Source organism: Trichechus manatus, unplaced genomic scaffold (genome assembly GCF_000243295.1).
Source record: "Trichechus manatus latirostris isolate Lorelei unplaced genomic scaffold, TriManLat1.0 scaffold00052, whole genome shotgun sequence".
Taxonomy (NCBI): Eukaryota; Metazoa; Chordata; class Mammalia; order Sirenia; family Trichechidae; genus Trichechus; species Trichechus manatus.
Window position 1 is genome coordinate 8,856,661 of NW_004443988.1, and position 14,983 is coordinate 8,871,643.

The following is a 14,983-nucleotide window of genomic DNA, read 5'->3' on the forward strand; positions in this document are numbered from 1 at the left end:
GAACATTGTCTTTATAAACTGTGTTATGCCAAGTGAGCTAGATGTTCCCCGAGACCATGGTCCCCACAGCCCTCTGCCCAGCAATTCAGTCCCCCAGGGAGTTTGGATGTGTCTGTGGAGCTTCCGTGACCTTTCTGTGTACAAGTTGTGCTGGTTTCCCCAGTATTGTGTACTGTCTCACCCTTCACCAAAGATACCACTTATCTGTTGCTTATTTAGTATTCCCCCCCACCCCTCCCATCCCTCGTAACCAACAAAGATTGTTACTTTTTGTGTGTAAACTTTTTCATGGGTTTTTACAATATAGGTCTCACACAATATTTGTCCTTTTCTGATTGACTTATTTCACTCAGCATAATGTCCTCCAGTTTCATCCATGTTATGGGATACTTCACAGATTCATCATTGTTCTTTATTGTTGCATACTATTCCATTGTGTGTATGTGCCATAGTTTGTTTATCCATTCATCTGTTAATGGGCACTTACGTTGTTTGCATCTTTTTGCTATTGTTAACAATGCTGCAAATGAACATGGATGTGCATATGTCTGTTCGTGTGACGGCTCTTATTTCTCTGGGATATATTCCTAGGAGTGGGATTGCTAGATCATATGGTATTTCTATTTCTAGCTTTCTAAGGAAGTGCTATATCATTTTCCAAAATGGTTGTACCATTTTATATTCCCACGAGCAGTTCATAAGAGTTCCAAGCTCCTGCAGCCCCTCCAACATTTGTTGTTTTCTTTTTTTGATTCGTGCCAGTATTGCCAGCGTGAGATGGTATGTCGTAGTTTTGATTTGCATTTCTCTAATGGCTAGTGATCTCGAACATTTCCTCATGTGTCTGTTAGCTGCCTGAATGTCTTCTTTGTTAAAGTGTTAGTTCTTATCCTTTGCCCATTTTTTAACTGGATTATTTGTCTTTTTGTTGTAGAGGTGTTGGATTTTCCTATAGATTTTAGAGATTATACCTTTGTCAGATTTGTCATAGCCAAAAATTTCTTCCCAGGCTGTAGGTTCTCTTTTTACTCTTTTGGTGAAGTCTTTTGATGAGCATAAGTGTTCACTTTTTAGAAGATCCCAGTTATCTAGCTTATCTTCCGGTGTTTGTGTATTGTTATTTATGGTTTGTATGCTATTTATGCTGTGTATTAGGGCCTCTTGCATTGACCTTATGTTTTCTTCTATGATCTTTATAGTTTTTGGTTTTATATTTAGGTCTGTGATCCATTTTGAATTAGTTTCGTGTATAATGTGAGGTATGAGTCCTGTTTCATTTTTTTGCAGGTAGACATCCAGTTTTGCCAGCACCATCTGTTAAAAAGACTATGTTTTCCCCATTTAATGGACTTTGGGCCTTTGTCAAAGATCAGGTGACTGTAGATGGATGGATTTACACCTGGGTTCTTGATTCGGTTCCATTGGTCTATGTGTCTGTCGTTGTACCAAGACCAGGCTGTTTTGACTACCGTAGCTGTATAGCTGTATAGTAGGTTCTGAGGTCTGGTAATGCGAGTCCTCCTACTTAATTCTTTTTCTTCAATAGTGCTTTACTTACCCAGGGCCTCTTTCCTTTCTGTATAAAATTAATGATTAGTTTTTCCATCTCTTTAAAGAGTGCTGTTGGTGGGGACCATGCTTTCAGGGGACATCTAGGTCAATTGGCATAACAAATCTTATTAAGAAAATATTTTGCATCCTACTTTGGTGAATGGCGTCTGGGGTCTTAAACGCTTGCAAGCAGCCATCCAAGATGCATCAACTGGTCCATCCAAGATGCATCAATTGGTCCCAACCACCTGGAGTAAAGAATGAAGAACACCAAAGACACAAGGAAAGTATTAGCCCAAGACAGAAAGGGCCATATAAACCAGAGACTTCATCAGCCGGAGACCAGAAGAACTAGATGGTGCCTGGCTACTACCAATGACCACCCTGACAGGGAACACAACATAGAGTCCCTGATGGAGCAGGAGAAAGGTGGGGTGCAGAACTCAAATTCTAGTAAGAAGACCAGACATAATGGTCTGACAGACTGGAGGAACCCCAGAAAGCATGGTCCTTGGATTCTCTATCAACCCAGAACTAAAACAATTTCCGAGGCCAACTCTTCAGACAGGGATTGGACTGGACTGTGGGACATAAAGTGATACTCGTGAGGAGTGTGCCTCTTAGCTCAAGTAGATACAAGAGACTAAACAGGCAGCTTCTGTCCGGAGGTGAGATGGGAAGGCAGAGAGGGTTAGGAGCTGGATGAATGGACATGAAGAATCAGGTGGAAAGGAGGAGTGTGTTGTCACAGTACGGGGAGAGCAATTAGGTCACATAACAATGTATGTATAAATTTTTGTATGAGAGACTAACTTGAAATGTAAAGAATGCTGTTGGTATTTGGATTGGGATTGCGTTGTATTTGTAGATTGCTTTTGGTAGAATTGACATTTTCACAATGTTGAGTCTACCTATCTATGAGCATGGTATATTTTTCCATTTATGTCGGTGTCATTTGGTTTCTTGTAGTAGTGTTTTGTAGTTTTCTTTGTATAGGTCTTTTACATCCCTGGTTAGATTTATTCCTAAGTATTTCTATTTTTTTAGGGACTATTATAAATGGTATTGCTTTACTGATTTCCCATTCATAGTTCTCTTTATTGGTGTATAGGAATCCAACTGATTTTTGATGTTTTTCTTGTATTCTGCTACTCTGCTGAATCTTTCCGTTAGTTCCAGTAGTTTTCTTGTGGAGGTTTTCATATTTTTAAAGCTAGGTTGATTCAGATTTTCAGATGTCAATTGCATGGATTTTTTTTCTTTTGAAAAATAAAATCTGCTGAATAAATAAGGAGCTATAGACCCAGTAAGGAAAACCCTTTTGCTGAGACTTCACTGAACAAAGGTTCCTAGCTGCCTCTACCCCAAGGCCTCTGAGAATTTCCCTGATGACGCCTTGTCTTCACTCTCTTTATTCTCCCTAGATCCCCTTCCCTAGGACGCATGTTGTTGTTGTGTGCCATCGAGTCCATTTCGACTCATAGTGACCCTATAGAACAGAGTAGAACTGCCCCATAGGGTTTCCAAGGCTGTAAACTTTACAGGAGCAGATCGCCAGGTCTTTTTCCCATGAAACTTCTGCGTGGGTTCGAAATGGTGACCTTCTGGTTAGCAGCCGAGCATTTACCCATTATGCCACCAGGGCTTGATTAGTTAATTTTCCAGGCAGTGTTTCCCCCAACAACTTATTTCAAGCTCCCTGGCTCCAGATCTCCTCTCAGTGGGAGGCCAGAGGGCAGAGGGATGGCCAAGAGGAATAGGCCTGCCTTCCCTCCCATGAACTGGCTGTGGCATCACTAAACATGTGCTTGGAGCTCTGCAGTGTTCATCACGAACCCACCCCATTTGGGAAATACTATCCCAGACAATAACAATAACAACAATGACAGTTACTACCACCTTTACAGCACCCCCACCGCCTGTTGGAACCCGTGTGTTTGATACTCTATATACACTTACCCTACTCCTCGCAACCTTCCTGAAAGTAGGTGCTAGTATCCTAATTCAACAGATGAATCCACACTCATAGACGCTAAGTGACTTGCTCAAGGTTGCAGGATGATATCTTGGAACCAGAACTGGGTAGCAGTTAGAGATCGCCTTCAGGAGTCCCAGTTCTAGAAGACAAATGAGCCAGGGCCTGGACTATAACCCAGCCTCATGGTTCAGTGCTTTTTCCGTTTCCCCCATGGTCTCTCCCTTAAGATATATGTCCGTCCTGGGCAGCCACAGCCATGTGGCCCTTCAACATCCCTCTAGTCCACAGCTATGACCTCCTCCTCTACCAAGCATGTACGTAAGCCACACGCAACGAGCACACCCAGCAGGTTTGGACAGAAGACAAGCCAAGGCCGGGAAGGTGCCTCTAGCTGCAGAATTCATCCCTAGATACCACAAATATAAGCAGCTCTGGACTGAAGTTCAGGAGAGCCACAGTGTTCCGATGACTTTGACTGAATATCCAACCCTGAGAGTGGCCGTCTCTGTGCCCTCAATGGCCAGAGGAACAGGATGAACTAAGGGCAAAGACCCCAGGACCTTTCTGTCCATTCAGGGCCTCCCTCTTTTGCAGCCATACCTGCTTCTACTTGTTCCTGCCAACTGAGAGCCTCTGTCCCTTAGACCCAGCTTGATCTTTGTGAAAACATCTAACATCTATCGATCATCTCTTGTGCCAGGGACCATGCCAAATGCTCACTTGCACCATCTCATTTAATCCTCACAGGAACTGCTTCAGGTGGGCACTATTATTCCCATTTACATTTGAAGAAACTCAAGCTTAAGAAGAACAGTAACTTGCCCACATGATATAGCTGGTAAGGTGCAGTGCCAGGCCTGGAGCTCAGGTCTGGCTGGCTCCAGCCCAAGTGACACTTCCCATCCTTCAGGTCCTGTGCCCACGGGCACTCTGTACTGACAGGGCCTAGAGATCATCAGGCTCAGCTCCCTGCTTTGTAGACGAGAGAACTGGAGCCCAGAAAAGGCACAAGATTCACCCATGGATGCAAGGCCCAGAAACAGTGGGCCCATGAGCCCCTCAATTCCCTGACCCCTGGCCCAAGGACTCTGTCTACTCCCCTCCCCCACCATGCCTTTGAGGCGAGGCCTGGGCCAGGGTCCACTGCTGCCTGGATTCATGGAAAACCTACCCAGTCTTGGCCTGAGGCCAGTTCTTTAAGTTTTATTCTCCTAACCTGAGATTCTTGGATTGAATTGAGTTGTGATTTTATGAAACCCTGAGCAAAGGGACTGCGACAGAGAAGAGGCTCAGAACCTTGTTTTGTCCTAAGACATGCTGAGCTCTCATTTGGTCTAAAAATAAACCCCCGTCCAGTGTGGGCAGACTGAGCCTAACTGACTCGGGCCCCTCTCCCTGCGGCCCTGGTTGGCTGGTAGTGGCGAAGTGAGGCGACCTTTCCCCTACAACCACTTACACTTTTAAAGGTCACATACACTTTGTCTCTGGGTCAAAGAGTTTCTGAAAGATGACAGATCACTAGTGCCGTTGGCATGCTGTACTCTGGACAGCTCTCCATTTTCTGTGATAAAAAGCGAAATAAATGAAAACAGCGCTTAAAAAATCTATAAATGGGTAGGTGCCAGTTGCCATTTTCACCTTCCTCCTCCCCCTCCTTTAGCTGACTTAATGAGGATCCAAGTTGAGACGCTCTCACTTCAAACAGCTGGTAGCATCATATCTTTAAATAGGCCCTCTCCACTCTGCTTCCCCTTGGCGTCACGCAGTTTGCCCTGGCAGGGAAAGCCCAGGACAGAACAGGGAACTTTAGAACTTTCTGAAGAAGGGAAGAGCTTGACTTAAAGCATGCTCCCTCTTGCCAAGGCCTTTCTGTCTAAGAAGCTTGCACTATCACAGCCCCTTGCCCCAGAAGTTTCCAAGGAAAAACTGAGGAGATTTGCTTCAGAATCCAGTGTGATTCTGGGCCTGGGGAGAGAGAAAGGGAGAGAGCTTCCTGCAGGCCAGGCCCGCTCCCTGCGGAGCTCAGGCTCTGAGCTTCTGAAGAAGGACAGCAAGGCTCTCCTCCAGCTGACATGTACATATTGCTGAGAAAATAGCAGCAGGTGAAACAAATATGTAAAGAATGAATGACCCTCATGTCTGGGTGGCGCAGACAGTGGACAGTGACCTTCTCACACACTGCCCCACACAAGTGTCACATCAGGACAGGCTTATTACCTCTGCCCACCACAGGGAAACAAAGCCCAGGGCATCTATGCCCTGGCCAGCCTTGCTCTGGGTGGGGCTCTATGAACCACACCACGGTCCCCTCTTTGGCATTAAGGAGACTGTTGCACCGTGCCATCAGTGGGAAGGGTCTTGGGACTCATCAGTATCAGAGAAGGTGGCTGTCTGGCTGGCTCACAACTGTGTTGATCACAACATGGATGGAGGAGGGGTACTTTTCCTTCTTTCTCACTAATTATTAACATAGTTTGAAATTTGAAAATGGACAAGTTTTTCTCTTTAGTACCTAAATATTACATTTATTTGCTTTCTGTAATTTCTCTCTCTCCCACCTCCTTAAACAGCATGTAGCGGACATGCTTTAACTGCTCTTGCAAAGGAGTGGCCATCATTAGTTACCTTAATTGAAACCACTGCGTCCTCCCTGCATCCAGGGGCTGGTGGTCTCGCCTGGCGGGTAAGATACATGACATGTGACAGAGGCCCTGGAAGAGGCACAGAGGGTCTGCGTACAGGGAGAAAACCTTCTGGTCACCAGGAAAGCTTGATGGGAGCAAGGGCACTCAGCCTGAGTACAAATAAAGCCCAGAGGTGGCATATGGCATGTGTGGGGAGAGCAAGTGGGCCAGGTGGATGGAGTGTGGGGGCTGATGTGGCTCCCGGGCTCTCAGCCTTCCACCAGGGATGAGTGTCACAGGGTCTGCAGCATCCCCAGGTGCATATGACATGTGCATATGGAGGGTTTTACTTGAAGTTTTTCTAGGGAGAGAATCCTTGCCTTTCATTAGCTTCTCAAAGGGGTGCATGATGCCAAAAATGTAATGGTGGAAAGGGGTAAATTTAAAAAAAAAAAGAGTTGGAGCCAGATTGTGACAGCCATCAAGTACCAGTCTGAGCGTTTGGAGAATATTAAGGGGCAGAGCCCCACACTCTAAGAGATATTAATCTAGTTGCAACAGAAAGGCAATTTAGGCACTTGTGTCCAGGGGGACAGACAGTTGAGAGGCTTCTGCGGCAGTTTTGCTCAAAAGTAACAAGACCAGGAGCCAGGGGATGTCATAAGGATGGAGGGACACAGGGAGGAAGAGGAAGAATTATCAGGATGAATTCAATGTCGGGGTTTAGGGAGAAGTGGAAACTGTTGAGAAGGAAACTGAGGGTTCAGTTAGAGAAGTACAGATTGGCCGAAGCACTTTCAAATCTTTAATAGTTGTGAAAACTTCCATATGGAACGCACTGGTTTGAATTACACAGAGACATCCAGGTTAGAATGTCCGCAAGTGGTTGGAAAAGTGGGCCTTGAAGTTTAGGAGCAAGATGAGGGCTAGAGATCCAGACTGGGGGGTTATCTGCTAAGGGGGATGAGAACCTGAGAGTAACCACGCTGCAGGCCACTAGGGAAGTGGAGAGCAGGGAGGGCAGAGATCCAAGGAAAGATTTCACCTGGGGGTGGGGAGAGGAGGGGGAGACGGAGGAAGAGAGGTAGGAGAACTGTGATGTGTAATGTCACAGAAGTTACAGGGAAGGAGAGCTTCTAGAAGGAGGAGCAGCTAATACGTTTAAATGCTACAGAGAGGTGGGAGGCTAGGACTGAGAAAGAGCCAGCTCATGTGAAGTGGCGAGATGACCCCAGGGGCTGTCAGGTTGTGCTCCCTATTTGCTGCCAACACTAAATGATCCCTGAGTGAGTCTTTGTGATTTCCGTGCAGTCTCCTGTTCTCTTCTCACCGGCAGGTTGTGCATTGTTGTGCATTGTTGCTTCTCACTGCTTGGGCAAGTCGGTCTTCTCCCTTTAAGTCAGTTCCCCCAGTCCTTCTAATTTGGTCTTCTAATCTACTGGGAGTCTGGAGCCTGGAGAGCAAAGCTTATTAGAACCATATCCTAAGTCAAATAGACTGTGGGAGGCTCCCCTTGGTTGAGGTGCATGAGGCCTTTGTGGTACAGATGGCGACAGTTCTTCTTGGTAGACCTTCCTAGTTCTTATCATGTTCCGGGAAGGTGAGATTGCTGGACGAGCCACTTGTGCTTAAGTAAAGTATGACTGCTCTGACCACATGGGGGCCAGGGCATGGGTATCCACCTCCTATCTCTCCGGCTTCTTCTCTACCACTTTCTACCTCACACTTTCTGTTCCAGCAGGGCTAGACTGCTTTTAGTTGCCATCTCACAAGCTGTTCCAGGCCCCAGGCCTTTGCTCCTGCTGTTTCCTCTGCCTTGAATGCCCTCATGCCTACTTAGCCACCCTCTCCACTGATTCTCCAGCTATTAAACCCCACCACCCAGACTGGGGCCCCTGTGGTACCTCCATAACTGCTCTTACCACATAAGTTGGTATTACATATTTATGTATCTATCTCCTCTAAACTGAGATCTACATGGCAGATGCCACATCTGGGTCATCTCACAACCCCTGGAGCCTCATACAGTGCCTGGTACAGAGTGGGCTCAGCAGGTGCACATCTCCTCATCCAGGACATAATCTGGCACCAGAATGGCTAAATGCCCAGATCTTACTGCTCGTCTTTGACTGATACCCAGTCTGGTTCTCTTTCTAGCAGACCAAACTACAAATATGTTTGGAAATAAATGGAGACCATAATCATTTGGAAATCCTTTCTCTTAGACCCTCTTTGTCTCTGTGAAGTCAAAGATCCAAGTGAATGAAACATACAATCTTCTTGATGTTTCGGGTCACTAACACGACGGGGTGAGTGAATCAGTCACTGTCTGCCTGACAGGTTGGATCAGGCCCTTGTCTTTAGGAAAAGGGCAGGTAGTACCTTTGGGTTCTCTTCTGCTCAGCACTTACTACAGATGTCTAGTAGGAATTGGTAGCCAGGAAGGTCTGAGTACAAGCCCTTTAAATATCCATGAGAGATATCTCAGTAGTGAACCGCATGCACCTCCCTTGGAAAAATCCAGAGGGCTTTGCATCAGCCAAAACCAAAAAACCCATTGTCGTCGAGTCGATTCCAACTCGTAGTGACTCTATAGGACAGAGTAGAACTGCCCCATAGGGTTTCCAAGGAGCACCTGGTGAATTCGAACTGCCAACATTTTGGTTAGCAGCCGAACTCTTAAACCACTACACCACCAGGGTTTCTTTGCATCAGCAGGGAAGGAAAATCCAGCCCAAGATGCATGGACAATAGATAACAACTGTTCTGAGTTAGGTTGAAAGCTCTGAGTTGCAGTTTTTTCAAGTTGTTTTTGCTAACCACAATTTTTTTTTCTCTCTCTCTTTCCCACCAGGGCTTATTTCAAAACCTTTGTCCCTCAGTTCCAGGAGGCAGCATTTGCCAATGGAAAGCTCTAGGAAACACCAGTCTTGAGAGGTGGCCAGGCAGCCTGTTCTGTCTACATGCATGTCAGCACACACAGCTGCTTCCTGGAGCCACTTGGAAGGTCTTCACACAGCAGCCTGGCACACCCCATGCAGCCCCCACGCTCTGGCTGGCAGTAACTCTGACCCCAAAGCCCCTCACCTCTGGTTGCTCCCTCTTTCTTTCCTTCATTATATTTTTTAGTTGGAAAAAATAAAATCATATATCATAATGCAGTATTTTTCCAGGGAAAGTAAGACGTCATAAGTGCACACACCCTTATTCCAAAGCCTTTGTCTCTGAGATCTCATTTAAGTTTTAAGATTAAACACCCATTTGCTTATTTTTTCCTGAAACTAGTGTCTTGTGTGTGTGTATGTACGTTTTACCCTCCAGCATTTCCCACTTGAGGCAGTCCTCCACTGGGAAAAGAAGCTGCCTGAACAGATCTGACCCACCTGTCAGGCTTGAGCTACCAAGGCCGGTGCTCAGGAACAACTGGGCTCTAGCACAAACCTCCCCACTCACCCCTGGAGCTCCTGGTGTGTGCACTGTGGGCTCGGCCCAGCCTGAAACAGCAGGCAGTGTTTGCTGAGTGTACCAACGAATGGCCCTGCCCTCTCTCCCCACCTCCCCTTCTAGGCTGATGCGAGGGCTCTGTGGGTTTGTGCAGCATGGTAGGAATGATACCTGAAAGACAAACGTCAGGTGTCATGGATATTTCTGCAGCCGTCCAGGGACAGAGCTGGGAAAGAGACCTTGAGAGGCTCTATCTTTCCTAGACTCCCAGATGATCGGAAGCAGAAGGGGCCTCGGTAGTCATTTCCACCTGCACCCCCACCCCCTGCTACTCACGAGCTGAGACCCACGAGCTGAAGACATCATCACAGCATATTAGGGGCAAGCCTGAGAATCAGGGCCTAGGTCTCCACACCACCGCACAACTTCCCTTAACTTTCACACAAATTGGCTGCAGTCCTCTTGGCCAGGTAGAGTGAGACTTACAGTTTGGTTTAGCATTGTTTTACCGCAAAGGTTTTCAACATAGGGAAGTAGGACCTACCCACAGGGGTGAGAGAAATGAGCAGCTGAGCCAACTGAGTGTACTCTCAGATCCAGTTGCCTTCCCATCGAAGGTGAAGCTGCAGGCCCCACTATAGGGCAGGCACAGGGTTGACCTTGGCCTCTCACTCTTGTGGCTCTGGAGCCCAGTTTTGCCGTGTGCTATGGATTGAATTGTGTCCCCAAAAAATATGTGTTGTAAATCCTAACCTTTATACCTGTGGATATAATCCCATTTGGGAATGAGGTTTTTCTTGTTATTTTAAATGAAGCCATATCAGTGTAGGGTGGGTCTCAAACCCAACCACTTTTGAGATATAAAAGGAGCAGATTAGGTCCAGAAGCAAGCAAGCACAAATGGAGAAAAGATAGATGCCACATGGAGACTGCCAAGGAACCAGGAATGCTGAGCAGAGTGCTAGAGAAGCTGAGACAAGGCTCTTCCCCCAGAGCCGACAGAGAAAGCCTTCTGCTAGAGACAGTACCTGAATTAGATTACTAGCTTCCTAAACTATGACAAAATAATTGTTTGTGAAGGCCACCCACCTGGTTTATTTCTGTTACAGCGGCACTAAGAAACTAAGACACCATGTGAGCCTGAAAGGGAACCAGTTCTGGGCCCCATGGGACCAGGGAGGGGGAGGTCTCCCTTCTGTGTTCTCCACCACTAGGAATATTCTCAGTGTAGGGCTGCCCAATTTGGGGTTCTTTGACCTTGTGGACACTTTGCCCCTTGTCCTGAAACCCTGGGAATCCCAGTATAGAAAACAGTTCCATGTCTTATGTCCACATTCCAGCTCTGCCACTAGCTGGTTGTGTGACCCTGAGTTATATCCCTTCCTCTTTGTAAGACAAGGGGATGGCTGGACGAGATTGGTGGACTCAGCTCGTCAGAATCACCTGGGAATCTTTTTAAAGAACACTTCTGGTCCCTATAGTTGGCGTGTTGAGTCAGAAACTCACTAGCTGAGGTGGGCGTCTGATTTTGATAAAACTCCCCAGATGATCTGTTGAGCAAGTGGTCATGGCCCCCCAGGCCAGCTGACCACTCTGGAGCCCTTCTGACTGACCGGCTGACTCCCCATGGGTGGCTGTCCCTGTGCCTCAGGGTAGCTGTCTCTCAGCTCTTCTTTCTCCTGGCCATCTCCCTGAGGCTCCTGACATGGCTACTTAGGATTGCCGTGGCCACACACACCCCGTGGAGGTCCACGAATTGGGCTCTGCTGCCCACGGAACCTAGAGAGGACTGAGTCAGGGCTGGCTTCAGAGCTGGGAGGGGTTTCTAGCTCCAGTTCTAGCAGAGGATGGCTGGAAGTTGTAGGGTGGACTGAAGTCAGATGGACCCTTGGCATTGCAAATAGCCACTCAATAGTGATGGCACCCAGCAGTGGGCAGTGTGGTCTGGGAATGTTGCTTCCTGCCCCTGCCAACCTTTAGGGATCCTCATGTGCCCGGGCTGGTCAGATAATGAACAGTCTTCTGCACACTTGTGAAGAGCATGTTCTAACTCGGAAGTGCTATACTGTAACTTTCTTCCAGTGCATCTTTACAACAGACCTATGAAGTGAGGAAATGCATAGGATTGCCCCTGCTCCACAGATGAGGAAACAGAGGGTCAGACAGGTTAAGTGACTTACCCATGACCACCAGCCAGTAAGTGCAAGCGTCAGGACTCAACCCAGGCTCCTGGCTCCAGACCCAGTGCTGCTTCTCCTGTATGTCCACAACTCTAGTGAACAGATTTTTTTTTCCTGGTGAAGGATGATATACTATGCATAGGTTTGTGGGCTAGAGATTTCATATATGTATATATATGTATGTATATATGTATGTATGTATGTGTGTGTATGTTTAAAGACTTTCAGCCTCTTACTATGGTTATTTATGGAGGTAGCAGGGAATTGGACTGATTTTCTTAGGGGGAATTAAACAAAAGGTGATAATAACCACTTCATATTTCAAATGCCAGGGACTCAAACACTAGTGCCCGTGTGATTTTATCTCTACCCCCTACAGCGACAGACGCCACCAGAAGCAAGTGGCTCTTCTAAATGGAGGAAGGTCACCTGTATATTTTTAAACACTCCTTGTTACTTCAGCCCATCATCGGGCATTGAACCTGCACACAGAGCGCAGCACAGGACTAATTAGTAAATGGCTATAAAATGCTTTGAAGATGAAAGGTGCCATGTATGAGAGCACATTATTATTACCTAGTAAAATCCTGTCTCCACTTACTCAGACCTTGTAATTTAAGCTGAATCTTGAGCTCAGCACAGACAAGGAAAAGGTCCCAGAAGTGTTTACTAATAATACTTGGGTGCAATCAGGGATCTCCTGTGGGACCCTGGGGGCGGCACAGGAGAACCTGGTCAGCCAGTGTTCAGTCTTGTTTCAGCAACCCGGCTTCCCGAAGACCCACTGTCTACAGCAGATGGTGCTCTACAAGAGAGAGCCCATTTCCTTCTGGAGACGTGAGCTGGAAAGAGTATGAGCTTGGGGATGAGAGAGATCTGCGTTTGAATCCTGGCGCTGCCCACTTAGTGACTGGTCAGTATTTAACAACCAGTTCTCCAGTGGTTTAAAAAAAAAAAAAAATCCCTGATTGTAGTGTTTGCCAATTCCCACAGTGTGAACACTCCCACTATGACCAGTTTCAGGCTACTAACGTGAGGTTGGAGTCCCTGGGTGGTACAAATGGTTAACACGTTTGGCCACTAATTAAAAGGTTCAAGTCTACCCAAAGGGGCTGCAGAAGAAAGACCTGGTGATCTGTTTCTGAAAAACCAGCCATTGAGAACCCTATGGAACACAGTTCTACTCTCAACACACATGGGGTCACCATGAGTCAGAATCAACTTGACAGCAGCTGGTTTTCTGGTTATGTGAGGTCCCTGAACTCAGTGTTGGGAAGAACAGGGGCTCACTGTGGTGTGAGCCTCTGCTGTGCAAACTGGCTCTAGTATGTGACTTCGGGCAAGCTGCCTCGTCTCTCTGAGTCTTATTTTCCACATCTGTAAAATGGGAAGAAATAATACCTGCCTCCATGGGATGTGAGAATTAAACAAGAAAAGGACATAAAGCACCAAGTCTGGTGCTCGGCACACAGTAACATTTGATAAATAGTAGCTGATATTATCGCTGAGCAGAAAAAGGATTTTGGGATGTTGATTTTGGCCTTTTTCTAAAAAGTCAGAATGCCCCTGTTAGAAAGTCCTGCCAATGAATGTGGCCTTTGGGAGAGTGACCTTGTCTGTATTACCAGGAAGACGTAACGATGAGTCATCTTGATTTTAACGAATGGAAGATTAGATGCATTTGTGGGAGTCCCCCCACCCCTCACACTGGGTCTTGCTTTTAACTCTCGAGACATCAGGGTCTGGGCAGCACTTGGGACAGACAGCCCAGTGACCTGTGTACTTGCCTGGCCGAGGCATCCCCAGGCAGGAGAATCAGAGCGCACAGTTCACTTTTGCCTCTGACTCAAAGTTTCGGTTCCTGACCACTGCAGACTCTTGTTTTGGAGTCACGGCCTTGCAAGAAAAACAACCACATTTGGTTTGCCTCTCCTTGGGCCTATGAATAGAGCTAACCCCAGAACCTGCCCCAGTTCATGGGGACTGGCCTGTCCCACAATTCTTAATGTGAATGTTACGAACATCATCTAATGGTAAGGCAAAGTCTAACTGTATTAATAGCATCATAATTAATTCATTGGTGCTTTTAAAAATAAAAAGAGAAGAAAGATCACCTTTTGGTTATGCATCCACAATGCTTATGTGCAGTGCCAGTAGAGTAAACGTCAGAGAAGCAAGCAGACTCAGCTAGAGATAGGGGCTGGGCAGGTGGTCATGGTGAAAGCTGCCCTTACTGCACTATGAATGACATTCCATGGCCAGTTTCCATCAGGTCAATTCCAATTCATGGCGACCACATGTATTTCAGAGTAGAACTGTGCTCCACCGGGTTTTCAATGGCTATGACCTTTTGGAAGCAAATTGCCAGGGCTTTCTTCTGAGGCGCCTGTGGTTGAGTTTGAACCACCAACTTCTTGGTTAGTAGCCCAGTGCTCAACTGTTTACTTCACCCGGGGACCCCTTGACATTGAATACTAGGTACTTTTTATATGTTGTCTTTTTCAATCTTCACAACAACCAGGTGAGGTAGGTATTATTTTAGCGATAAGGAAATTGAACCCGAAAGAGGTTAAATTAAGTTACCCAAACCCATGAAGTTAGTATATTTACTTACTTATTCATCCATTCTACTGTCTCCCCTTCCCCCCCTCTTTCTTTCCCACCCTCCCTCCCTTCCCTGGAAAGGGAGTGGTTAAGGGCTATGGCTGCTAACTAAAAGGTCAGCAGTTCAAATCCTCCAGCCGCTCCTTGGAACTCTGTGCGGCAATTCTACTCTGTCCTATAGAGTCACTGTGAGTTGGAATTGACTCCACAGAAACGGGTATTTTTTGTTCTCCCTTTCCTATTACACAAAGGACGTCAACCCAGGACTTCTGTTTCTTTGTACTCCCATGGAAACTTCCCCAAATAAAGAGATATTTATTGAGCACCTACTGTGTTTCTGCCATTTTCTGCACGAGGAGAGGGGCGTGGAGTGGTTGGGACTAGCCAAGAGCAAGTGGAAGCAGGAGTCGGACCAGGGCTGCTGGTTCCCTGGCCAGACTCACCACAGGGAATTTTGTGTCTACCCATACCCAGCTGAAACATGCACTGAAGTTATCTTAGTGCATGCACATAGGTGTAGCCACATGGCTGTGTATTTGTTAAATATATACAAATACCAACTTATCTTCAGATGGGTGAGTCAGGGTCAGCCCACTGTTGAA

General features: G+C 46.7%; 1 protein-coding gene across 2 annotated transcripts in view; it reads left to right on the plus strand.

The window, feature by feature from the left end:
* The window catches only part of BABAM2 (BRISC and BRCA1 A complex member 2), a 645,299-nt gene extending 635,869 nt beyond the window's left edge, over positions 1-9,430 (plus strand). The window contains exon 12 of one of the 2 annotated variants that reach the window (XM_004377641.1): positions 9,008-9,430. In XM_004377641.1, coding sequence (XP_004377698.1) covers positions 9,008-9,071 — 64 coding nt within the window. In that variant the 3' untranslated portion in view covers positions 9,072-9,430. The remainder of the gene's footprint in view (positions 1-9,007) is intronic. The other variant, XM_023732449.1, reaches the window with a different exon arrangement.
* The last annotated feature ends 5,553 nt before the right edge of the window (positions 9,431-14,983 follow it).